The sequence below is a fragment of the Polyodon spathula genome, chromosome 1 (genome assembly GCF_017654505.1).
Source record: "Polyodon spathula isolate WHYD16114869_AA chromosome 1, ASM1765450v1, whole genome shotgun sequence".
NCBI classification, from domain to species: domain Eukaryota; kingdom Metazoa; phylum Chordata; class Actinopteri; order Acipenseriformes; family Polyodontidae; genus Polyodon; species Polyodon spathula.
The window spans coordinates 98,414,162-98,439,685 of NC_054534.1; the positions used below are offsets into that span (position 1 = coordinate 98,414,162).

Consider the following 25,524-nt stretch of genomic DNA (forward strand, 5'->3'; position numbering starts at 1 on the left):
TTCACTAACACTATAACGGGGGGGGGGGGGGGGGGGGTTGTAATTTTGTCTTTTTCACACCAAAAACAAAAAAGACAATCAGGCACCACAAAAACAAGGTAAATTTGAGTTATATTTTATCATGCTCCTAACAAGACAACATCAGAAGCTTTGTAGTTATTTTTATATAACACTTTGTAACACAATTTTGGTTCCTGGGTAGTAAGTGTTATTTCCTAATTGCTTGCTTGCTTATGCCTCAAAAGTATAGAAAATGGCTATTATTCCCCACAAACTACAAATACAGTATAATCGTAAATCTCGAAAAACTACTCACTTCTAAATCTTTTGTAGTCATTTTTGTATTACATTAGTATAAATACATGTTAATTTGGATTCATATGTTGTTTTTTCCTGACTTTATGTGAACGGAAAGACACACGTTTGCCCGTGTTCCCATTGGAAATAGTGATATTTTGAAATATCACTGTCCTGGTCACAAAAGCAAAGTTTGTGGGGAATAATAGCCATTTTCTATACTTTTGAGGCATAAGCAATTAGGAAATAACACTTACTACCCAGGAACCAAAAAAATATAATAATTGTTACACGGTGTAATCTAAGCTGCACAGGAGAAATTCCAAGTGCAACGCCACTACCATCCGATGATCTTTTTTGGCAAGTCGATGTCAAAATATTCATCGAGGATTCCGTTCAGAATTCCCACTGCACCCAATCCTGCCAGAGTGAGTAAGAGGACTAGACATAGGTAAAACCCTGGGAGCCTAGAAGAGAGAATGGGAAGCACAGAAAAGGTCTTTACATTCTTTTTTTTCTTGATGACCTTTTATGAAGAACTGAATTTTGACCATTCTTTTGCAGTATGGTCTCCTAGGACGTTTTGATTGCACAGTTGGTAGGGTCAAATTCAGCATCCAGAGCTCTAAGGTTTTTTTGTAAGGTAAAGTATTTACATGATCCTTTTGGTGTTTTTGATTGATTAATTATATGGATATTCTCCAGTTATGATCAGTTTTTGGGGTTGTGGAAGCATTGGTCACACACGTGCTCCTAAAACAAAATTCATGGTTGCACACAAATTGGGTGCACCATAGAGTCCTGCCTGATGAGAAGATCCAATAAACGCATATGATAATTAACTGTATGAAAGTAATTGGACAACTAAAACATGTTCACACAGCGATAATGTGACTAAAGTTTGCAAAAACAAAAGAACCCACAGGCAGGAGATGGCAATTTGAATGGGGCGTGGATTGGAGATGAAAACTGTGGGGGTACATACGTCACACAAGGGTAAAAATGAATTGTTTAAATGTAATTTGAACTTATTTACTCTTTAAGGAAGAAAAACAGGTCAGGGTGTTGTCTAACCTTTCTTTTGTTGCTCTTTGATAGCCAAAAAAATACATGTGTCGACCAAAGAGGTATGCAAGACCAAAAACCACAGCAATCGCTAAAAAAACAAAAAAACAAACAAAAAAAAGACATCCAATTAGTATTGTATACCATTTGAGAAATATACAGGTATATTATCCATTACTTCAACACACTCAATCAGAATTCATGGTAAAACATTTTGGCTTTTGTCATCTTCAGGTATGCGGATATCAGCTGAAGATAGATAGATAGAGAGAGAGATAGATAGATAGGAGGACTCCACGTCACCGCACACAGTTTGAAATGTGTAACATAGAAAGCAATTGTCTCAAGAAAGATTTTACTACCTGTATGATTGAATGGGTAGAGGAAACGAAGTACAGTATTTACATAAAATGTAAAGTGTAGCTGGGTCAATATAAAAAAAAAAGAACAGTGACTATAGCGCATTTCCTTACCTTCATTGAAGAATATTCCAGCTGTCCATAACACAACCTGGAAAATGGGATAACTCTCCAGGCAGTTCTGACTGAAGGATAAAAAAATAAATTATTCGTAAAAGGACAGATACATTATACAGTTCATAAGAAAAGTTTATGTTAATATTCCGCTTTCTGATCGATCTCAACAGTTTTGTTTTGTGTTTTTGACAGGACACGCGCGACTGGGTAGCCCAGGGTCGACGTCTCCAAACCAGAAAGCTGATAGAGGAACACACGACTGGTACTACGGGTGAAATTTTTATTAAACAAAAACAAAATAAATGTTTCAACAAAAAAACAACGCTCACAGAGCAAAATAAAAGTTTTAAACAAAAACATCTCAAACCTGACACCAACTAAACGGGTATCGTGCTGGTGCTTCCAGCGCGCGTAGCAATTGTTATCTGTTTACTTTCGGTTCCGTTTTCTGTTAGGAATTAACACTAAATTAATAAAATTTCAGAGATGGTCACACTCTACACCGGGTTTTAGTTTGCCTGGCCGACAATCAATAACACTATGTTTTGTTCCTGGGTAGTATGTATACTGTGTATAATCGTAAATCTCGAAAAACTACTCACTTCTAAATCTTTTGTAGTCATTTTTGTATTACTTAAGTATAAATGTATGTTAATTTGGAGTCATATGTTGTTTTTTTCTGACTTTATGTGAACAAAAAGACACACATTTGCCCGTTTTCCCATTGGAAATAGTGATATTTTGAAATATCACTGTCCTGGTCACAAAAGCAAAGTTTGTGGGGAATAATAGCCATTTTCTATACTTGTGAGGCATAAGCAATTAGGAAATAACACTTACTACCCAGGAACAAAAAAAAAATTTGTTACACGGTGTAATCACTGACTGCCGAGCATGCATTCACACAAGCTGTCTGGCAGAGACTAGCTGCTAATCCCGCCTCTGCCAGACCACATTCAAACCAATAACCATAACAAAAGACCCCGTTTTAAATCAAAACACAAAAATACATTTATATCATTACAAAACAACACACAAAGCATTATTTTAAATCCACACAAAACAATACATTTTATTTACATGCAGGACTTTGTCCACCCCCTCTAAATTACGTGCTGGGTTCTCTCCTGCCCTGCAACAGTGTAATTGATGGTTGTAGGCATTCTTGTATGGCTGTTTCTAATGCTTCAGCATTCCCTCACAGCAGTGTTAATTCGCCTCACTTGTGGACGGCATTCAGTTACACGCTATCAAGAGACATTGCTGTCGTTACTAGCATGGAACAGAATGCCAGTATTTCTGACCTACTGTAGTATTGAAAATGACTAAATACTGTGCATTACCAGACAGATATGCAAGATCTTGTTATGCTTTGGAAACCATGACTACCATGTCACACTAGTTTTTACAGTGTATGTGGTAAATCATTAGCAAGTTAAATTTTTCAATAAATTCTTGTTAACATTTAATGTCTGAGCAAAGTCTGTTTTTCACAATAACCTATAGAAGTGACATTTGTTTTACATCAGTAATATCATTGTGTGACTGAAACTGACAAGTAAAAAGAAGATACAAATGTAATATATTATGGAACACATGTCAGCAATATCATTCACATAACAAATGAATGATTCAAATTTATCGTCTTGCTGTATACAAGATTGAGCCACAGCTGATCCTGCCCTGTTTGATGCCAAATGAGAAGAGAGCTATCGATCGAGGTGACATATTAGAGAGAAGACCAGCAGTCTAACCAGGCACAACCATCTTGAATGTGCATATTATATCTGTATGAGTAGAGGGTACATATAAACTGCTGTGTATCTCTATAAGTAGAGGCTGTCTGGACCTGGAGCACTGATACACTGTGTACTTTAAAATATTATGTGTTGGTTCAATTCCTGTATAAAATTAATTAAATCTCAATTCATTCCTACATTACCACCATACACAACCATGGCTTTGCTTTTGACTAAGATAGATGAAAAGGAATAATGTGACAATGTACAGCAATTATTCATGCATATGGTCAATATATATTGTGTGTATATTTGAAGAATGAAGCGTTTTGCCGTAACCGCATGGAAGGGGTTTTCATAGCGTCTCTGTATCCCGAGGGAGAAACCCTATCATCGCACAAGGTCTTTTCTGGTTAAATAGTGTTTAATATATGATTCTTAATCAACACGTTTGGATGCTAACAAAGCCAGCCTGTAGATTGTTAGTTATCGTTTCCACGTTTTAATCAGTGTAATAAATTATCTGTCACCTGCATATCCAGTTGATGTGCCTGCTGGTTGCTCTCTATTCCTGGCCCCCCTCGTCTGGGCTCTATTGCCCTGTATCTCCTGATTTGTTGTGCTACCCTCTCCCTCTGTTCTCTGCTCTTGTCTTATTATGCAGATGAGCTGCTAATCCTCAGGTGGATAGCACTTTATTGGGGCCACTTGGGGTTAATGGTTTCGTTTTGTTTCTATTTTCAGTTTTGTGTTTATTCTCCGCAGCAATATTTGATCTCAGTCTGCTAAAAAAATGTTTTTGCATTTCATTGTTTCTCATATTTATTAGGTGCTGTATTGGTTTATATTTTAAATAAATAAATAAATAAATAAATATGCACAATGAACAGGTTTTGTTTTTGTTCAGAGCCTTTTTTGATTATGCACCGTGATATTAAAATATTGCATAAAATACACACAGGCAATAATTTGGAAGAATATATGTGACACCTTAAATATGCGCTTCTTTTTTTAAGATTTCAAACGTGCTATTAAAACTGGACTTAAATGCAACTTACTATAAATGAACAAAAATACCTTCAAAATGCAGTTGAAAGTTTCAAACTGAGGCAAAGCTACAACAAACTATAAGGCAAAACACCTGTCTATCTGACTTACAGTTAAACCTTAAAATATGAATAAATTAAGTCACAATGGAGAACACAAGCCAACATTCAAAGGATATCCACGACTGGGTTTTTTATGGCGCACTTTTATGTTTTAGATTGTCACAGGTGGTTCTGGCACATCACTTTTGTGCTAAGTCATTAGATCCTTTTGCATGGAAGGCCTTGGTTGCAAGGGTGTGTGGTTCTTTGATGGACTCAGATTCAGTTACAATGTTTTTGCCCACTGAGGATGGTAATGAGAATGTAGAGATGGGAGCCCAGCTAACAAGATTTGTTTTTGGAGGTATCAGGCTTTTAAAGACTGTCACACACACCTGTGAGCAGAAACTGACCCAAGACTGTCACAGCTACGCGAAGCAGGCTGATCTTTGGGAAAGAAATTGAACATTTGTGAAACTGCAACAAATATTGTAATGACTGTAATGTGTTTTAAAGAATATACAACCAGTAGAAAATATTATTAGATCTGTGTAAGGTCTGTGAGAGGGAGCTCATTGCACTGAAGGTCAGACTGGCCTGCTGGAAGTTCCAAACCTTCCTTATCAGGCAAAAGCATCTTTTTTAATTAGACTCACAGCCTCAAAACATTCTGATCCAGCAAGAGCAGAATGGCAGAATCTATGGAGCACAGTTAATATGCCAGAAGCAATCGAACTAGGTTTGATTACACCATGTAACTTTTTTTTTTTTTTTTTTCCTGGGTAGTAAGTGTTATTTCCTAATTGCTTATGCCTCAAAAGTATAGAAAATGGCTATTATTCCCCACAAACTTTGCTTTTGTGACCAGGACAGTGATATTTCAAAATATCACTATTTCCAATGGGAAAACGGGCAAATGTGTGTCTTTTCATAAGCAATTAGGAAATAACACTTACTACCCAGGAACAAAAATTGTGTTACATCGTGTTATAGTAAGAAAAAACAAAAGTAATTAAATAAATAAGAAACCTAATATAATAACATTAAGTAAATGTACAAGCAGTCCTAAGTTTAAATATTCAATTAATATTAATAATTAAAAAATAGCCTCTTGCCTTCTGTGTATATCAGTGAAGTAAAATAGAATTGCAGTTTATAAGAGATTGCTATATTGACATATCTAAATCAGAACTACATGTTATAAAATCATTTAAAGTATAAACTGTTACTCTAACAGTAAACTTACTAAAGGAATACAACTAATGTTGTAACCTCGTTCTCATTTGCTTATAGTACAGGCACTGTTGAAAATGACTCATTGGTTTTGGCCGATGAAGCGGGGATTTTTGATGGTCAGTGATTTAAAAGCCAAGATCCTCTCTATAATGAGCAATCTTGTTACTATTAACGAATGGAAAAACTTTTCGGATAACAGAAGATAGGAGTTTATCTTACAATAATCATTTCCTATATATATAACAGAAATGAATTAGAACCTGGCAGGAAGAGATGGGAATGGAAAGCGTAGGACGTGTTAATACGTTAAATTAGATATCGGTTTGAAATAATGAGTATTGAAAAATGCTTATGATTTCCATTACACGAAAGTAGATGTTAAAACTTCATGCTGATCTGAACTCGGCTCTCGCCAAGATAAGCACCAACTAAGACGTAGCTTTACAGTAAACTAATGTGATCCATCTGCATCTCCATTCATTTGCGTTTCTTTGCATCTGTTGATGTAGATATCCTTCTGCCTGGTGTTGATGGCTGAAGTGTAATGCTTACAGTAGTGTTTCATATTAATCAATTCTAAAATTGGCAAAAAGCAAAGGTTGTCTTAAAACCTGCTTTGACTGTATTTTGTATGAACAGTGAAGAAGGTCAGACTTAGTTCAGTCACTGTAGCACTATGGAATTCTGGTGTATTAATGCTAGCCTGTATTTAGATTAGAATTAACTGGACCTATTCAAAACTTAAAAGATTTATCAGTGGAGTAAAATAATATTACAATTTCTAGGATACTGAAGTAACTTAATTAGAATACATCTTATAATGCCATTTAAAGTTAAACTGTTGAAAGAACATAGTAAAAGTTTATTATAACAGAAGCATGGCATTGACAATATTGCAAATATATTGTTAAGACACATTTGGAATAATGTTCACTTAATTAAATCAATTTAAAAATTAGTTCAATTTCTCCAACTAAACAAAAAGTGTATTTTATAGACACAAAAAGTGTCTATATATATTGAATGTTCTAGAATTTAGCGGTGGGCATTTTTAGCTTTTTGCATTTTATAGCCTAAAACCTAAATATATGATAACCATATTTGTATTACTGTACTGAAGGACTAATGCTGTTAAACTTGTAAAGGCACTGGAAACGCCCAGGCTGCCTATTAGCAGGGATCCAAAGTAGCTGGTAACTACTCGATCCATTTAAAACATTTAATAAACCAAAAAGAGCACTTGTACTGCTCTGATTCATTAAAACTTCAAATTAAATGAGTAAGTGTATTTTTCTTGTTTATTAAAAAGTAATCTATATATATATATATATATTTTTAGTTTTGTTTTTAATTGACTTTGGTTTATCGAAAAGGACTTTGTGGGCTATTATTGACAAGCACAGGAGAACAGGAACTACTGCAACTAGCTCCAGGTGTGCACGACCAAGAAAAATTTATGCAAAATGTGGAAGAAGAACTGTTTGAGCAGCCCGGCAAAATGCTTGGATTACTGCAAAAGATTTGACACAAGAACAGAGAAGACGGTCAAGGAATTCACAAACAAACAATTCAACGATACTTAACAAAATGAACATCCATGGGCGAAAACCAAGATGCAAACCTTTGTTAAAAACAATACGCAAAAGAAAGCGATTGGAGTTTTCCATCTAATACTTGAAGTAGCCTGATGATTTCTTCACCCAAATTTTAGGGTCAGACGAATCCAAAATATAACTTTTTTTTTACCACGAAAGCAACAATATGTTTGGAGGAACAGAGGAGAAGAATTTAAAGAAAAGTTCATCATGCCCAGTGTTAAACAGGGTGGAGGTTGTGTGATGGGATGGGCTTGTTTTTCTTCTTCAGGCACTGGCGACCTTTGTGTTATTTTTTACCCAGTGCTAGAAGGCTTATTGGATGGAAGTTTGTATTCCAGAAGGGTAATAACCCTAAGCATTCTGTGAAGTCTACAAAAGGATTTCGGAAAAAAAGAAAGATTACAGTTATGGATTGGTGTTCTAAATCCCCAGACTAGAATCCCATCAAGGTGTTATGGATTGACTTGAAGGCTGCTGTTGCAAAAAGGAAACCAAAGTCGGTTGCAGAACTCAAAGCTGTATGTGTTGAAGAACGAGCAAAAATATCTCCAGAAAGATTTTAGGAACTGGTTTCAAAATATAAAAAAGACTAGCTGTAAAGGAAGCAAAGGGTGGGCACATGTCGTTCTAATCCCATGTTCAATTCCTTCTGTGTTTCGCTAACATATTTAGCATTGCAATAGTTGCAACAATTTGCATACGATATGAGAAATGTGGAGCCAGAAACTGCATGTGGAAATATAAATGTCTATAAACAGTTTAAAGTGGTTACAGCTAATGAATAATATATAATCTTACCTGTAGTGCTCCATTATACTTGCACTTCCACCCTTTCGACGCCTTGTTTCCTGTCATAAACCAACCAGCTGCTTTTCTCTAATGACGTCATGCTTTGCAGCCAGTGACACTACTGGTGAAATGACCAAGGAAGTACAAACTTAACAGACTACCTAAACGGCTTGTAAAAAAAACAAGGCTTGTAAACTGAGGTAAACCAAGTGTGGTACAAGAACAAGATGTCATTTGTTTTTTGTTTTTTAATAACAATACATGTTTGCTATATCGCGTTTTTTTTTTTTTTTAAATAAAAAAACAGCACATAAGAGAGTACAGTAAATGGCAGTGCACAAATGATTAAATTAGCTATGGAGCTCTTTAAACACTGAACACTTCTTAGGTTGGGGGACCTCTAATAAGTAATGTTGAAAAACACACACACTCAAGCTTGAACCTTCAAAAAAAAAGAGCTTACTGTGCTCGAAAGGTTCTTTCAAACTCTGGGGGCCCATTGGCTGCTGGGGGCATGACACTGTGCTTCATCCTAGATAAGCCAACCCTTCTGGCAAAGAAACCTGCAATAGAAACAAAAAAAAAAGCATTTACACACCGAAGCTACTTTGAAGTGTTTAGGCTCATGTGGGCCAACTTAAGAAATGGTCCTGGGCCCGAAAATGTATGTGGGCAGCACTGGCATTGACAAGCGATGGACGACATTGTGTTGTGGGCATTTCCAATAGCTTAAATAATAGGCCACTGTAATACTAAATTTTTTTTTTTTTACCTTAAATCTTCATTTTTAACTATATAGCTCAGTTCAAATCATTGGCCCAGTTCTGGTTACCCACATTGGCACAGTACTGCCACTGGCTGCTAACAGTGTGCCAACGTAGATTTGTCGGGGCCAGCAGCCAGCAACGTGCCAACGACTCGGGCCACAATGGCCCAGATATGCAAATTCGTACCCCAATGCATAGAACATGTATAGAAAATTCCATACATCGGGGTATGCAAACTTTTTGACAACAAAAAAAATAATTTAAAAAACAAATACATAAATACACAAGCAAATAAATAAATCACAGGAGTTTTATTAACTTCTTTTCCACATCAGTGATGACCTGGGGGCCAGTAACTGCATACACATAAATATTTCACAACATACACTAATCATTTGAACTTAATTAAACCTAATTTTTAGTGTTTCTTACCTGAAATAGTATTGCAATTTGCTAAGCATTTTGAAGTAAATAAATAAATAAATAAATAATAAAACTAACTATGAATTTATCAAGACCCACAAAAAAAAAAAAAAAATAAATCATCATCTTGTAAACTGGCACACCCGTGTTAGGGCAGTTCGGGTCTTACACGGGCTGCCAATGCCGATGGTGCTCGCTCTATGTCAGGGTGGGCCCAATGAGTACATTTTTCCTGCGACGTATTCGATTTTTTTAATAGCCTGACATAATACTGCAAGATTTAATATCTACGCGATAAAAGACTACATTCAGAGGCTGTGTAGAACGGATAACTTTTTGTCATCAAGCAGCAATGGGTAAACTTAAAATAATAATAAAATACTTAGTTAAGATACCAATCAGGTTAAAGGAAATCTCTGATACATTTTCTAATACAGCTTTAAACCGTCTCTCACTGCGCGTTGTACTGTTCTATGCGTTGTTCATGTCCTGCGTTTTCATTCTGTCATTTCTTACCAAGTTGGAGGGCAGAGAGAAGTGAAGCGGCAGCAAGCAGGACAGGTTGCGCGGCCATGGCTCCTGTGTACGCGATATTCGGTTCAGCACTCTGCTGTGCTGCTGCTAGTGTAGTTTCTAAAACTTAAGGGTACAAAATTTTCCAGAAGACACACCTTTGTTTAACAGGTTCAGCCACATTTATCAAAATTGCACACAGTGACTCAGGTAAGTATTGGTAAATGTATAAAGTGGAAGGGGTAGAAAAAAAAAACATCCGAAATGTTGGGAAATTAGTTCTTTTTTTTTTTTTTTTTTTTTTTAAGAAAAATCCCAATAACTTGAAAAACACATTATGTTATAAAACTGTCAGCAGGACCACCATAGACTTAAGAGTCAAAACGAGGCTTTATTTATTTATTTATTTTTTATTGCTATAACAAAACAGACAAAAAACAATACAGTATAACATATACAAACTAGAGGATAGTGAGTACAGTTACATTCACATTATTATTATTATTATTATTATTATTTATTATTATTATTATTATTATTATCTAAAATAAAACAAAAACAGATCCAAGGGGAAATGACAGTAATACGTACGGTAGAGCATAATTCTTATTCATTATACAGAAATACCCTTTATAATAATAATAATAATGCAGAGAGATATTTTTGAAAAATTATTTTTGTCCTAGCTCCTTATCATAGTATCTCCTTTAAAATCTAGATAAAAACAATAGTATCTTTTAAATATGCCGATTTTAGGTGTAGTTTTTGAAAATCTGCATTTATGTATATGATACTTTCCGGATAATATAAACTAAATACAATTAACCTCATTGTTCAATGATTTACTAAAGCATCCAATTATATCCTTTAACTCAAATATAAGCCTCTTTCTTACATTACTATACAGAAATATTAAAACATCTATCCAAAATACTTTAACCACGTCACAGTAAAAAAAATAAATGTTCGGTTGGTTTTGTATGCCTCTTACAAAAGCAACATAATACATCTATATATCTCATATACCAATGCACTGAGAAGGATAATTCAAAACGAGGCTTGCTGTGCAGCTGTCAGCTTCCGAGCGGAGTCAAACTGCAATGGAGTTGCAGTCAGAGAAATATGGCGTTGCATTGTTGTTTCCGGTTCTCGATGTGATCCGGGCGGCAGGCGGGAGAGGGGGAAGAGGGGAATTAATCGCTTCCCCAAAGAAGCAAAGATGAGAAAAGAGTGGGTGCAGAAAATAAAAGACATGGGTCCTAATTTTCAGTTAAATAACAAATCATCCAGTTTAGCGATGCACCTTCACATAACGAGAAACTTAACCTTGTTCTTGTTCCAGGACGCTGTCTAGTTTAACAAAGTGGAGTATTTATAAATGGGGGATGTTTTATAAATAAATCCAAATGTATAATGTATATACAGTAAATTATACTTTGTAAATTATATAGTGTGTGTAACGTAATAAGCTCACGTCATTTCCGGAATACTCATAATCAGAATACTGCAGATTTTATTACAGATGTGCTGTTCTTATTAGTACTTACTTGGAATACTGAGTATTCTGAATCATAATATATTAGCCTGTACGTAAACATACTGTTTGTAGTATACGTTGGTTATATAGGGGATCCTATGAATCATGAACACATTTAATATGAATTTAGCACAACTGCACAAAGTTCAAAGCACAGAGGTAACGATATACATAATAGTCAAATATTACATTGAACAAATTGTAAAGCGCTGATTAACATGGGTTGTAAAATGTTTTATTACACATGTTAAAGTAATACAAAACGTGTTTGAATAAGTAAAGACAGTTTGTCACACAATGCATGACAGAAAGGGCATCCTTACATTCTCCTGCCACTTAACTGTATTTAGAAATAATGTACAAACACATGATTAATACCAATACAGGTAGAAACAATACACAAACAGGTACTTAATGGCAACACTGTACAAAATAGTTAAATTAGACATTCTCAAACTAAAACTGACAAACACGTTAGCCCAGCACAGTACAGTATTCCCTTTCTGATCAACAGATAAGACGCTTGCTAATAATTCACCTTCAATTTCATGAATGCAACCTTCAGTCCAGTTGCTGTACTGTTTCTGTTGTGTGCTTTTAGGAATTCACCCATCATTATCCACCCAGTTCTCTATTTCCTCCTGCTTTATTGGAGGTACACAAATCAGCGATTTACTCTGCGTATCAGTGGCTGTGGCGGCAATGACAGTAGCTAGCACACCAAGCCTCATTTACGTATCCAACATGGCAACTGCATGAATAAAGTCCATAGGCATCCACAGTGTAAAATTGTTCTCCAGGGCTATCTGCCATGCTTTCTTAAAATGGTTACTGCTGCTAATTCCGTTTAGGGAAATTGTAGATGGAAATCTTTGCTTTGTATTGAGCTCATAGTGTAAAGGCTGAAAGCCAAAGATCTTCACAAAAGCAGTGTAAGACAGCTGACATGAACAGGGCCAAAAGTCGTTGAAAGTTGTGACCAGTGGCCCCCCCCCCCAGATTTCTGCCAGCCAGTGTCTTAGCCACTGCATTACAGGGGGAAAAAAAGTGCCGAAAAGATTTTTTTTTTTTTTTTTTGGTGGCCTTAATACGCTTCAATCAGTACTGCTTTCAGTTAGTATACACATGAACCACCACTCACACAACCAATGACATGCTTGCTGTCTGCCAAAGCGCATGTTTCAAATTTCTGTTTGTGATTAGGCTATTCGTGAGAGGTTCAACCTTGAACTCTTCTGATTGGACAGCGGTAGGGGAAAGGAAAAAATAATTTAAAAAATTGTTATTTGTTTTGGTCTAAACGGCAGAAAACTGTTGATGAACTGGCTGAAGACAACAAGCTAGCAGCTACCACCGGCAGTCCTGTGCCATTCAAACGGTAATTAAATTAGTCCGGATTTGTGAAATTAAATAAAATGGTTTGCTTTGCTTTGAACACAAAATGTTAGTTAACAAAAATGAACAAACATAAGTACGAATTAAATGATATATTGTTATTTTTATTTATTATCATAATGTGAAATTGAAATCTGATGCACATGTTAAAAGTTCAAGTCATTTGCTTTGTATTTCCTTTTTTGTTTTTAATCAGAAGTGTTCTAAACTGATTTTTTTTTTTTTTTAACTATTTTGCACAAACGGTGTATTTGGTAATTGGATCTAATGTTAAAAAAAGATTGTTCTTTATTTGTGGAAAAATAAAACGTCAATGCATGAATAAGAAATCAGGTTGCCAATTGCACCACTGTGAGTACTCACCTTAAAGTTACCATTTTCATCCCCTCCCAAAATAAAATCCTGGCTACACCACTGCTGCCAGGGTTTATTATTTAAAAATAAAAATATGTATTTTTATGCTTTTCGTAAGTGGGTAGAGAACATGTACAGTGCCTATAGAAAGTCTACACTCCCTTTGAACTTTTTTTACATTATACTCCATACTACCATACTTCACACCGTTAAGGGGAAAAAAGTTTTTATTGAGGAAAAAATTATATATTAAAAATACAAAACTGAAATATCATAATTAGATAAGTCTCCAACCTCCTGAGTTAATACTTGGTGGAAGCACCTTTGGTAGCAATTACAGCTGTGAGTCTGCTGGGATAGTTCTCTACCAACTTTACACACCTGGATTTGGCAATATTTGACTGTTCTTCTTTACAAAACTGTTCAAGCTCTGTCAAGTTCCTTGAGGAGCATTGATGGACAGCAGTCTTCAAATCATGCCACAAATTTTTGATTGGATTTAGGTTTGGGCTCTGACTGGGCCACTCAAGGACATTTACCTTTTTGTTCCTTAGCCACTCCAGTGTAGCTTTGGCTATGTGCTTTGGGTCATCGTCATGCTGAAAGGTGAACTTCCGTCCCAGTTTCAGATTTCTTGCAGAGGGCAGCAGGTTTTCCTCAAAGACATCTCTGTAATTTGCTCCATTCATTTTACTTCTATCCTGACAAGTGCCCCAGTCCCTGCTAATGAGAAACAGCCCTATAACATGATGCTGCCAACACCATGCTTCACAGTAGGGATGGTGTTCTTTGGGTGATGGACTATGTTGGGTTTGCGCCAAGCATTTGCATTTAGGCCAAAAAGTTCCATTTTATTTTCTTCAGATGCCAAAACATTTTGCCACATGGCTACAGAATCGCCTGAGTGTTTTTTTGCATAGTTCAAATGGAATTCAAGGTGGGCTTCCTTCTTGCCACCCTACCATGCAGGCAAGATTTGTGGAGTGCTTGGGATATTGTTGTCACATGCACAGTTTGACCAGCCTTGGCCATAAAAGTATGTAGCTCTTGCAAAGTTGCCATTGGCCTCTTGGTAGACTCTCTGATCAGTCTCCTTCTTGCTCGGTCGTCCAGTTTGGAGGGACGGCCTGATCTAGGCAGGGCTGGTGGTGCCATACACCTTCCACTTCTTAATAATCGTCTTGACCGTGCTCCAAGGGATAGTCAAGGTGTTTGATATTTTTTTATACTAATCCCCTGATCTGTGCCTTTCAATAACTTTGTCCCGGAGTTCGTTTGAAAGCGCCTTGGTGGTCATGGTTGAGTCTTAACTTTGAAATGTACTACCCAGCAGAGGGAACCTACAGGAACTACTGAATTTTTAAATGCATGAAACTCTGAAGCACTGACACAACAAAATGTGAAAAAAGTTCAAGGGGGTGTAGACTTTCTATAGGCACTCTCTCTCTCTCTCTCTCTCTCTCTCTCTCTCTCTCTCTCTCTCTCTCTCTCTCTCTCTATATATATATATATATATAGATGGGCTTAAACCGATTGCATCCGTAAACCAGCTGCAGCTGGTTCAAGAGGAGGCTGTGTGGTCCAGTGGTTAAAGAAACAGGTTTATAACCAGAAGATCCCTGGTTCAAATCCCAGCTCACCCACTGACTCACTGTGTGGCCTGAGCAAGTCACTTAATCTTGTTGTGCTTTGTCTTTCAGATGAGACTTTGTTGTAAGTGATTCTGCAGCAGATACATAGTTCACACATCCTAGTCTTGTATCTTGTGCTAAATAAAAATTATATATATATTATTAATTCAATATTATTATCCTTACCACATGAAAAAGTATGATCACATTACCCCCTGTCTTGCCCAGCTGCACTGGCTACCTGTAAAGTTCAGGATTACTTTCAAAATTATCCTGCTTGTCTACAATGCCCTTCATCACACAGGTCCAGAGTATCCCTCCAACCTGCTGACCCACTATGTCCCTGCCTGCAGGCTGAGGTCCTCTGACTCTGGCTTGCTTGTTATACTCAAGCAAAAGTGCACCACACTCGGAGAGCGCTGTTTTAGCTTCATGGCCTCAACTCTGGAACTCTCTCCCAGCTTTAGTCGTTCTCTTCAAATCAACTCTCAAGACCCACTTGTTCTCTCTTGCTTTCAATGCTCTTTAGCCTGATATCTGCTATTAGCTGCTGTCTAAATTGCTATTTCAGGTTTTTCACTCCATCTTATTCCTATGATTCTGTATGACACACGCATCCACAATGTTTAGAATTCACAGCCTAGCCCTGTATTTAATGTAATATGACTGTATTTAATGTATTTGCATTGTTTTTTACTGTTTGTATTTAATGTGCCCTGTATTTCACTGTATGTAATGTATAATGTTTCTCACTATCTTGTAAAGCACTTTGTGATGGAGGTCCACTGTGAAAGGTGCTATATAAAATAAATATTGATTGATTGATTGATTGATCTAGATTTCTGTGATGTCATAAATTACGAGAACGAAGGTTAAGTAATTTATAAACTGTCACAGAAACCCAAGATGGTGTTGTTTTCCTGTAAGTCACTGAAGAGGCCCAACTATTATTTTTTATAAAACATGGATACCCATGTGATGCTAACATTAAAGAAGACGAGATTCAGCAGTACAGTTGGGTTTTTTTAAACCGTGTTTCAGTACTGTACAGACATTCTGTTTTTTCCATTTTCTCTGAATTATGAAGTATACATAAAAGCTTCCAAACTATTTTGAAATGTTGGGTAATAATTTAGAATATGTATTAATGGTACTTCTTTAACCTTATTTTTCCTTTTATTATATTCAAGTAGTTAATTTCTGTTGTGTTTGTCAACTTTTCTCAATTCTTTCTCAATAATCTGTTCTTTATATCCTCTTTTTTTAAGATTTCTTTTTAATTCCGGTCTTTGTTTTTTGTAGTCATTTTCATCAGAACAGATTATATTTATCCTTATACCCAGTCCTTTAGGAATGGCTCTTTTAGTTTAGATAGGATGTGCAGATGACATATGTAGGTGCTGGTGCTTATCAGTAGGTTTTGCAGTAAAGATCTGTTTTAATAGATCCTTGATCAAGTTTAACCAAGGTATCTATACTTTACCCAACAACATATCCTGTTAAAACAATATTGAGATGTCCTTATCTAGCCCATGTTTTCGTTGCTGAAGAGAGGGACCCTTTCCAGTTGTGACTTATGTAAATAATGGAGGGACCAATATTCAAGTATAGTCTGTAGTGCTGAAAATGAAAAGCTGAACTAAACAAAATATTGAATTTGGAATTTCTGTGTTTCAGAAAAATACATTTCTTTTAACAAGAGCCAAGAACCATTTTATGAATAGCAACCTTTATTTTATTCAGCAATACAGATCTTCACCTCCAGGTTTGTTCACCCCTGCTTTGGGTCTATTCAGGGGTGTCATTTGCTATCAGTGCTGATTTTTAGCTATTTGCGGGTTTTATGTAAAGTGTTTTTTTCGGGTGTTTCGCTTTTTATGCTTTTCCATGTCTGGTGACCGACAAATAAATCAATCCCCAGCAATACACAATGATGTGTAAAGCTCGAGGATAACAGAAACAGGGCACAGTCCCGAACAAAGACAAACAGACGGTCACCAGTCCTGGGTGAGTGCAGTCGTGAGGGTGCGTGGTGAAAACACGGATACGGTGGTGTGCAGGGGTGCCCCTGACAGTGCTGACCCTCTGCGACAGCTCGGGAGTAGTGCTTTAACTGTCTACAGTGAAACAAACACAGACAGTTAATAAACAAACACAACACATATATCACAAAACACTGCGAGTTCCTCTCTCGCTCCTTCTCTCTCCAAACGTTTTACCCAAACGAAGGAAAAGATCAGCATTACCCTGGCCCCTATACAGTGGCTTGCGAAAGTATTGACCCCCCCCTTGGCATTTTTCCTATTTTGTTCCCTTACAACCTGGAATTAAAATTGATTTTTATTTGGATTTCATGTAATGGACATAAACAAAATAGTCCAAATTGGTGAAGTGAAATGAAAAAAATAACTTGTTTAAAAAAATTCTAAAAAATAAATAACGGAAAAGTGGTGTGTGCATATGTATTCACCCCCTTTGCTATTAAGCCTCTAAATAAGATCTGGTGCAACCAATTACCTTCAGCAGTCACATAATTAGTTAAATAAAGTCCACCTGTGTGCAATCTTATTGTCACATGATCTGTCACATGATCTCAGTATATATACACCTGTTCTGAAAGGCCCCAGAGTCTTCAACACCACTAAGCAAGAGGCACCACCAGGCAAGAGGCACCATGAAGATCAAAGAGCTCTCCAAACAGGTCAGGGACAAAGTTGTGGAGAAGTACAGATCAGGGTTGGGTTATAAAATAATATCCGAAACTTTGAACATCCCACGGAGCACCATTAAAGCCAAAAAATGGAAAGAATATGGCACCACAACAAACCCGGCAAGAAAGGGCTGTCCACCAAAACTCACGGACCAGGAAAGGAGGGCATTAATCTGAGAGGCAACAAAGAGACCAAAGATAACCCTGAAGGAGCTGCAAAGCTCCACAGTGGAGACTGGAGTATCTGTCCATAGGACCACTTTAAGCCGTACACTCCACAGAGCTGGGCTTTACGGAAGAGTGGCCAGAAAAAAGCCATTGCTTAAAGAAAAAAATAAGCAAACACGTTTGGTGTTCGCCAAAAGGCATGTGGGAGACTCCCCAAACATACAGAAGAAGGTACTCTGGTCAGATGAGACTAAAATTGAGCTTTTTGGCCATCAAGGAAAATGCTATGTCTGGCCCAAACCCAACACCTCTCATCACCCCGAGAACACCATCCCCACAGTGAAGCATGGTGGTGGCAGCATCATGCTGTGGGGATGTTTTTCATCGGCAGGGACTGGGAAACTGGTCAGAATTGAAGGAATGGTGGATGGCGCTAAATACAGGGAAATTCTTGAGGGGAACCTGTTTCAGTCTTCCAGAGATTTGAGACTGGGACGGAGGTTCACCTTCCAGCAGGACAATGACCCTAAGCATACTTCTAAAGCAACACTTGAGTGGTTTAAGGGGAAACATTTAAATGTCTTGGAATGGCCTAGTCAAAGCCCAGACCTCAATCCAATTGAGAATCTGTGGTATGACTTAAAGATTGCTGTACACCAGCAGAACCCATCCAACTTGAAGGAGCTGGAGCAGTTTTGCCTTGAAGAATGGGCAAAAATCCCAGTGGCTAGATGTGCCAAGCTTATAGATACATACTCCAAGAGACTTGCAGCTGTAATTGCTGCAAAAGGTGGCTCTACAAAGTATTGACTTTGGGGGGGGTGAATACTTATGCACGCTCAAGTTTTCTGTTTTTTTGTCTTATTTCTTGTTTGTTTCACAATAAAAATTATTTTGCATCTTCAAAGTGGTAGGCATGTTGTGTAAATCAAATGATACAAACCCCCCAAAAATCCATTTTAATTCCAGGTTGTAAGGCAACAAAATAGGAAAAATGCCAAGGGGGGGTCAATACTTTCGCAAGCCACTGTATGTACTCCCGCATGATATCTAGGTAAACGGTTGCAGCTGCCTTATTACTTGCAGCTGCCCCTTGTTTACCAATATTTTCTATTACAACATAAATGACTTTTTTTTTTATATTTTAATCAGTACAAGAATTCAATTGCAGAAAATAACCACAAACTTATTCCAACTAAATATTTTTGTTATAATTCAAGTAATTTTAATTTAATTTTGTTTTAATTTGCAAGTATCATTTTAGAAGCCAAACTTTCACAGTCGGAAATAAACATAGGCAAATCATGAGTGCTTTTCTTGTCTCGAATACGTTTACACATCTACATTTTCAGTGCAATTTAAAGGCCTGTAAAATTCATGGTAGGCTGATGGTTCACTTCTCGATGAGCAATGTGTAACCAAGTCCTTTTTCTTGAGTTGGGAAATTCCAGGAGAATTCTGGTACAGTTTAACAATGGAACTAGTGTCTGTGGAAAGACGTCGCCTGGTTTGCTTTGCAATTTTCAATTTGTGAAAGGCAGGGTCATCTAAAGTGTACTTGAAAAGAATTGTGTCTGGTTATTTCTCATAACAAAGCCATTTCATTTTCTACCATCTGACTGCACATCTTCATCCTTGTTTCTGTTTTTTATCTTGCTGTTTGCTGAAGATGTAAAGTCTAAAAAACCTGTGTGATCAAGCTCATATACATGGTATGGATTATGTCTTCTAGCCACTCACAAGAGTATAGTATCTATCAGGAGAGTAAATGGGAACTTTCTTCCTGGCTGTCTCCACAGCTGCATGGACACTATCACATTCCATCTGACTATGACCAGATTCCATAAACCTATGGTCAAGTACAGAAAGTTACAGTTGCTGTGTTGCATGTAAAAGCAACATTCCTGTTTTGGCCACCACACGTGTCAGAATAAAGAATAACATGCTTTAAGTATGAATTTAATGCAGACAGGTAACTGAAAATGCATGTGCTAATTTCAAAAGATCCATGGCCACCTTCTGCTTTATGCCACATGAAACAATGAGCCTCTTTATTTGCTACTTCATAAACTGTTAGGCTGTGCTGAGCTTGCGAGAATAATACAAACTGCTGACATTGCTCCAGGGTCTGGTCAAAACCTGCTCCAGATCAAAAGTGACAGCCTTTACTGATGAAGTTTCTTGTGCTTTTGCTTTATCTATTTCATTATGTTCTCTTGCTTGAGATTTTCTAATCTGATGGGCATCAAATTCATCTTTGTCTCTTGTTTTTTCATTGTCTGTGAGGTTTTCATACCACTCACAAAATTTGCAAGCATCATTTTTTGCCATATTAAATGCCAGATTGAACTCTGTGTTAAACACTTCTCTGTATAGATGCTCCTTTCTGGTGTGATCTTCCATTCCATTCACATTTTTCATTGTAAAGCTCATACATTCTTTTAACATTTAAAGTTGTTTCAAGGTACTGCCTGCTAGTATCTTTTCTACCGTAGTGTGATTCCATTTTGGGAAATTAATTGATGTGTTCTCGTATTTTGTCCTTGTCTTCTGAAGTTTTGTTCCATGGAGAATGTTTACCTTGTGCATTGTGATTACTAATTCCTGTACCACTTATACTGGTAAAAGCACACCACGTAAACCTTTCAGAGATCCAAGGGCCTTCTTACCCTGCAGAGTGAGACAGTACTCTAGGTGTTTTGCCTTTTGGAGTTTGATTTTGCTGTACACTGTTTGTTTGTTTTTTCACTTTTGAAGATGTGGTTAAGCATGAAATGTTTTTGCCTACTTTTGTCAGCCATACCCCAAAAACATTTTTTTTTTTTAATTGTGCCTGTCTGCCTACTGAAAATGTAAATTGCATTTATATCTGCAGGTTGCACAGTCTTTTTTTTTTACTTTTCTGGCCGGTACCCTGATATCCCTAGTATTTACATAGCTCTGGCTTACACTTAGTAACTTTTTGCGCCAATTCTTTTTCCAGTTTTCTGGGTTTCTCCATCTCTTTCTTCCTCTAAGCTGATCTAATGGAATGGTACCATTTCTGTGTGAGATTATCCATACTACTTGCATGTGCCTCCTCCAAGGGATCCTGGTCTAAATGTTCTTGCAAAGCAATCAACTCACAACTGCCTAATTGCTCATTTTCAGCTTCTTGGAGTCACGGTACTATTGGCTAATCTTTTCCTGTTGTAGACTGGCCTGCTTGATTTGATACGTTTGGTGAATCTGTCTCAGCTGATGTGTACTCTGCTCCTGACCTCTCTTCATATAAAGACTGTTCCATTCCTAAATAATGAAAAACTGAACTGTCACTTATTATGCTGTAAAATGTATAAATCTGTATCAGAACACTTACATTTGTAGTTTAAAGCATTCACACCCTTTATTTGAAACAATGTGATTTGGCGATCCATTTAGTTTAATAAATACTGTTAATTAATCTCTTCATAACTTTTCAGAGTTTGTTGAACACTTATTCAGTCTAGAAAAAACTGTAAAGATTCCAGTTGTTTGAACTCAGTTAAGACAGGTTGTGTGTAAACTTTTGGCTACCACTCCATACAAATAATTTTCTCTAGGCTGTGTTCAACAAACTCTGAAAAGACATCATTGATAAATAAGTGTAGCGTAAAAAAATTCATTTATGTGAATTCTTTCGATTACAACTGTATCACAGTAACCTATTGTGACAGAGATCGAATGATTCTTGGTGTTAGATCTCCTTCCTGACCTGTGAAGGCACTGTGTAAAGGAACAGAGTACCCTGGACTGGATGGCATGACAGTTCATTCCCAGGGTTAGGCGGAACTCAGCCATCTAGAAAGGGGGTGGAGCTACGGTACACAAAACCAATGACTCGAACGGGAAATGGTATGGCATCCATGGATTGGAGGAGAGGATGTGCTCGTTGACCAAGGGGTCATGGGCGACGATATAAAAGGAGACGTAATGATGTGATCTGTTCCTTTGTGAATGGTAAAAAACATGGTAACTAAAAGGAGAAGTGTGCTGTGATAATCGTGAGTGTTTGTGTTGTTTTGTCATTATTAAATACTATTTGTTATTTAGACGGATGACACATTCCAGAGCTGTCGCCAAAGGCCAGCACTAAACCCGGATCAACATCACGGCACTTTGTTTCAACAAGAACTGTATATTCACAACGAGCACTAGAGCATACATTGTCGACTAGTGTTTGTGTTTCTGTCTGTGTTACGTGTGGGTGAATAAGAACGGGACTTTTTTTATTTGGGAACCAACTGTGGATTTAAATAGAACAATACACAACGCTTTATTGCCTGTTAACATTGTTTATTATTTACTGCTGTTATGCCATCAGGCAATTGGATTACAAACAATTAAACACCATTGCATCTGGATTGTCGTTGTCTGTCTGATTATTTATCACCTGCACCTGCACACTGTTAACCACTTTACCACACCTATACATTATAAAAAATGGCTTACTTTAGCAAATCAATTTCTTATACATAAATAACGTAATCTTAATTTCTATTCAGAATCAAATATATTAATACTACATGTAATTAATCTTTTATATTATTATTTTATGACACAACTTTAAACTCATCATTAAAGTGCACAGGAAGATAGCTCCCAGTGGGAAAACAGGCCACATGCAGCAATATGGTAATGAATTATACTTAGCATAATACTATGAAAAATACTAATGCATTACCTTTTCCTTAATTTACAATGCCTTGTAAATAAGTAAGATATCCTCTGCTGTTGCATATTTTTTTGTACAGTGCATTTTCTTGTTTATCTTTTCAGCCATGTTGTCTTATATGCTGTCAGGTGACTTAACCCACAATGCAGTGCTCTGTGCCAATAGGGTGTACGTGCACTTAGGTCTTCCTGGCACTAAATTTAATAAATTTCTGCAGTTGTGTCTTTATAGTTTTTACACTTTATTCAATGTAGTTTGTGATTTCAGTTAGGTAATTTTGGCAGGTAATAAATCTCATCAAGAGCTTTCAAATGATATATGACAAAAATGTTACTTATGTCCCTCTGGTTCTGAGCCCCCCAAGACTCGGGATCTGATATATATATATATATATATATATATATATATATATATATATATATATATATATATATATATATATATATTTAAAAAAACGAATAATTATAACAATACTTTTATTGTTCTTTTGTAACTATAAAGTGCCTTGAATTAATTGGGAGTACACATTAAAAAAAATGTAATACAGAATGCAGTCTCAGTTTATACCACAGCTGGATAGGGCTGCTCAGATGGCTGGTGTCAAGGGGAGTCCAACAAGTACATAGGCAAGAGAGCAGCCAGCACAGTGTGGAGGAGCAGAAGTCCCAGGCCTGTCAAAGGCAGAATTGAAGAGCTATCAAGAGAAGGATAACACAGTCTCCAAAGTGCGGTAGTACTTAGCCCAGCCAGGTGCACCCAGAGCTAGATGGACACGTTAGGATTCTCCCCAGGTGTCAGTGTTGTTCAAACAGCGGAACTGACTGATAGTAAAAGATGGAGTACTCTACAGGAAGATATGCACTACAGGAAATGGGCCAATAAAACAGGTGGTTCTACCTTACTGTTTCCAAAGGGCGGTTTTTGACAGCCTGCATACTGATATGAGACACCTTGGTATCCCACAAGGGATCAGCGGGCATCTATCATTGCCAAGATAATATGGAAAAAATGTATCTGCCACTATGGAATTCCAGAGCATATTCACACCAACCAGGGAAAGAATTTTGAAAGCAACCTATTGAAACAACTATTCAATATGCTGGGAATCTCCAAGAGTAGAACAACTCCCTACACCCCCATGGGAATGGGACCACAGAGCGTTTTAACAAAACACTGATAAATATACTGGGTATCCTCTATCCAGAGAAAAAGAAAGACTGGAAGGAGTATGTGGCGTCTATGACTCACGCCTATAACAGTACCGGTCATGACTCCACAGGATTTTCACTATTCTTTTTGATGTTTGGTAGACTTCTCAGGCTGAAGATTGATCTGGCTCTTAGTACTCCAGTGCTCGAGGAAAAAGACAGCTTATGAGTATGTGGTCAACCTTTGTGAATGCCTTGTGCAGTCATACAACCAAGCACTAGAAGTGTCCCACCAGGTAAAGTGGCAGCAGAAACAGAACTATGATTGAAAGGCCAGTGGGGTTTCTCTATGCCCCGGGGACATGGTGCTGGTAGCAAACAAGAGCCAGAGAGGAAAACAGAAACTTGGAGACAGATTGGAGAAAACACCCCACATAGTTGTTAGGAAACAATCTGACCTCCAAGTGAATGTGGTGCATTCAGAAGCAGGGGAGGGGAAACGGGTTGTCCATAGAAACATGCTCACCCATGTATGTTTCTCCCTATTGGAGACCCTGGTCAGTCATCCGGCAGTAACCTTCAGGCTCAGAGAGAAGACATTACAGGGGACTTTACTTCAGATGATGAGGAGCAAGAGGAAACCGAATCTGAAGCAGAGATTCAGGCGGCAGGTTGGGGACAAAGTTTTATGCCCTCAGTGGTGAGGTCCAGTGGCAATAGAGAGGCTATGAATAGGCAGTCAGGGCAGGGGCAGAGGTTATATGTGGATATTGGGGTGGAACACAAAGGAGGCCATAGTTGAGGTGGGTCAGACCTACACTGGGCTAACACACATCCCAATGCACCACAAGTTGACTCACACTACAGTGACACAGACACGAATCACTCAGACCAGTATATCTCAAGCCCAGCAGACCAGCCAGGAGGGAGCCCAGCAGAACAGCCCAGAAGAAGCCCAGCAGCCCATGACCAGCCCAAAGTGAGCCCAGCAGCTCACGACCAGCCCAGGAAGAGCCCAGCAGCCAGAGCACTAAAGTTGTGACAATAGAGGGCACAGTGAGTCCGCCCATTGTTAAAAAGCACTGGTTATATACATATATTTTTTTTTACTGTAGCCCTGAGAAACGGTAAGCTTTCAGGTTGTGAGGAAGGATCGCTGATTTTCGGTGGTCTCCAGCATGTGAGTTTACAGTCACTTTAATTCCAAGAGCAGAGAAGGGGGTTACAAATACATGTCGACGCATTAACATTACTCATTATAGTTAAATGACTCGAACGCTGTACTTTTTTTCCCACGAGCTAAGCTGCCTGCCACTGGTTAGTGAATACAACAGTTGTACAAAGAAAGCAGTAAAGGGGCTTACTGAGTGCAAAACACGTTAACACTGTTTAATGAATGAGGCCTTAAGTTGTTAAATTTCCACTAAATGAATATAAGCAAAAACTCACACATAAAACCATAAAAGGGGAATTATTGAAACACAGTGGTTCTTTAAAAAAAAAAAAAGTGCACCGGAACTTTATTCCTGCACTTGCACTTTGATCTCTCTTAGTTATCTTTTAGCAAAGCCGGGTTTTAATGTTAAACCTGCAAGTCTGCATGCATCGTTTTTACGTATTGGAAATCATTATAGGATACAAGGAAGTGATTTTCAGCTAGCTTATCCCTTATAAAAATTTACCACAATTTTATTTGTGAACACAGTCAATAAAACACATTTTATAAGTCAGTTAGGATTTATAGTGTAGACATGTTTCTAGTATTATTTAAATTAATATAACACTTATTTAAATTCAGTATTTATTTTTATTTGTTTTACGAATTTCACTCCTGCATTAGGTTTTGTTTGAAGGAAACATGTTTACTATGACAGGATTTTGCAGTGGTGTTTTAGCC

General features: G+C 37.3%; 1 protein-coding gene across 1 annotated transcript; it reads right to left on the minus strand.

The window, feature by feature from the left end:
- Positions 1-527: 527 nt before the first annotated feature.
- On the minus strand, positions 528-10,189 carry mgst2 (microsomal glutathione S-transferase 2). Its single transcript, XM_041267493.1, has 5 exons — positions 9,995-10,189; positions 8,752-8,851; positions 1,836-1,906; positions 1,372-1,453; positions 528-764 (listed from the first exon to the last, which is right to left on the minus strand). The coding sequence occupies exons 1-5, from the start codon at positions 10,050-10,052 to the stop codon at positions 635-637; spliced, it is 441 nt and encodes a 146-aa protein (XP_041123427.1). The 5' UTR covers positions 10,053-10,189; the 3' UTR covers positions 528-634.
- Between the last annotated feature and the right edge of the window lie 15,335 nt (positions 10,190-25,524).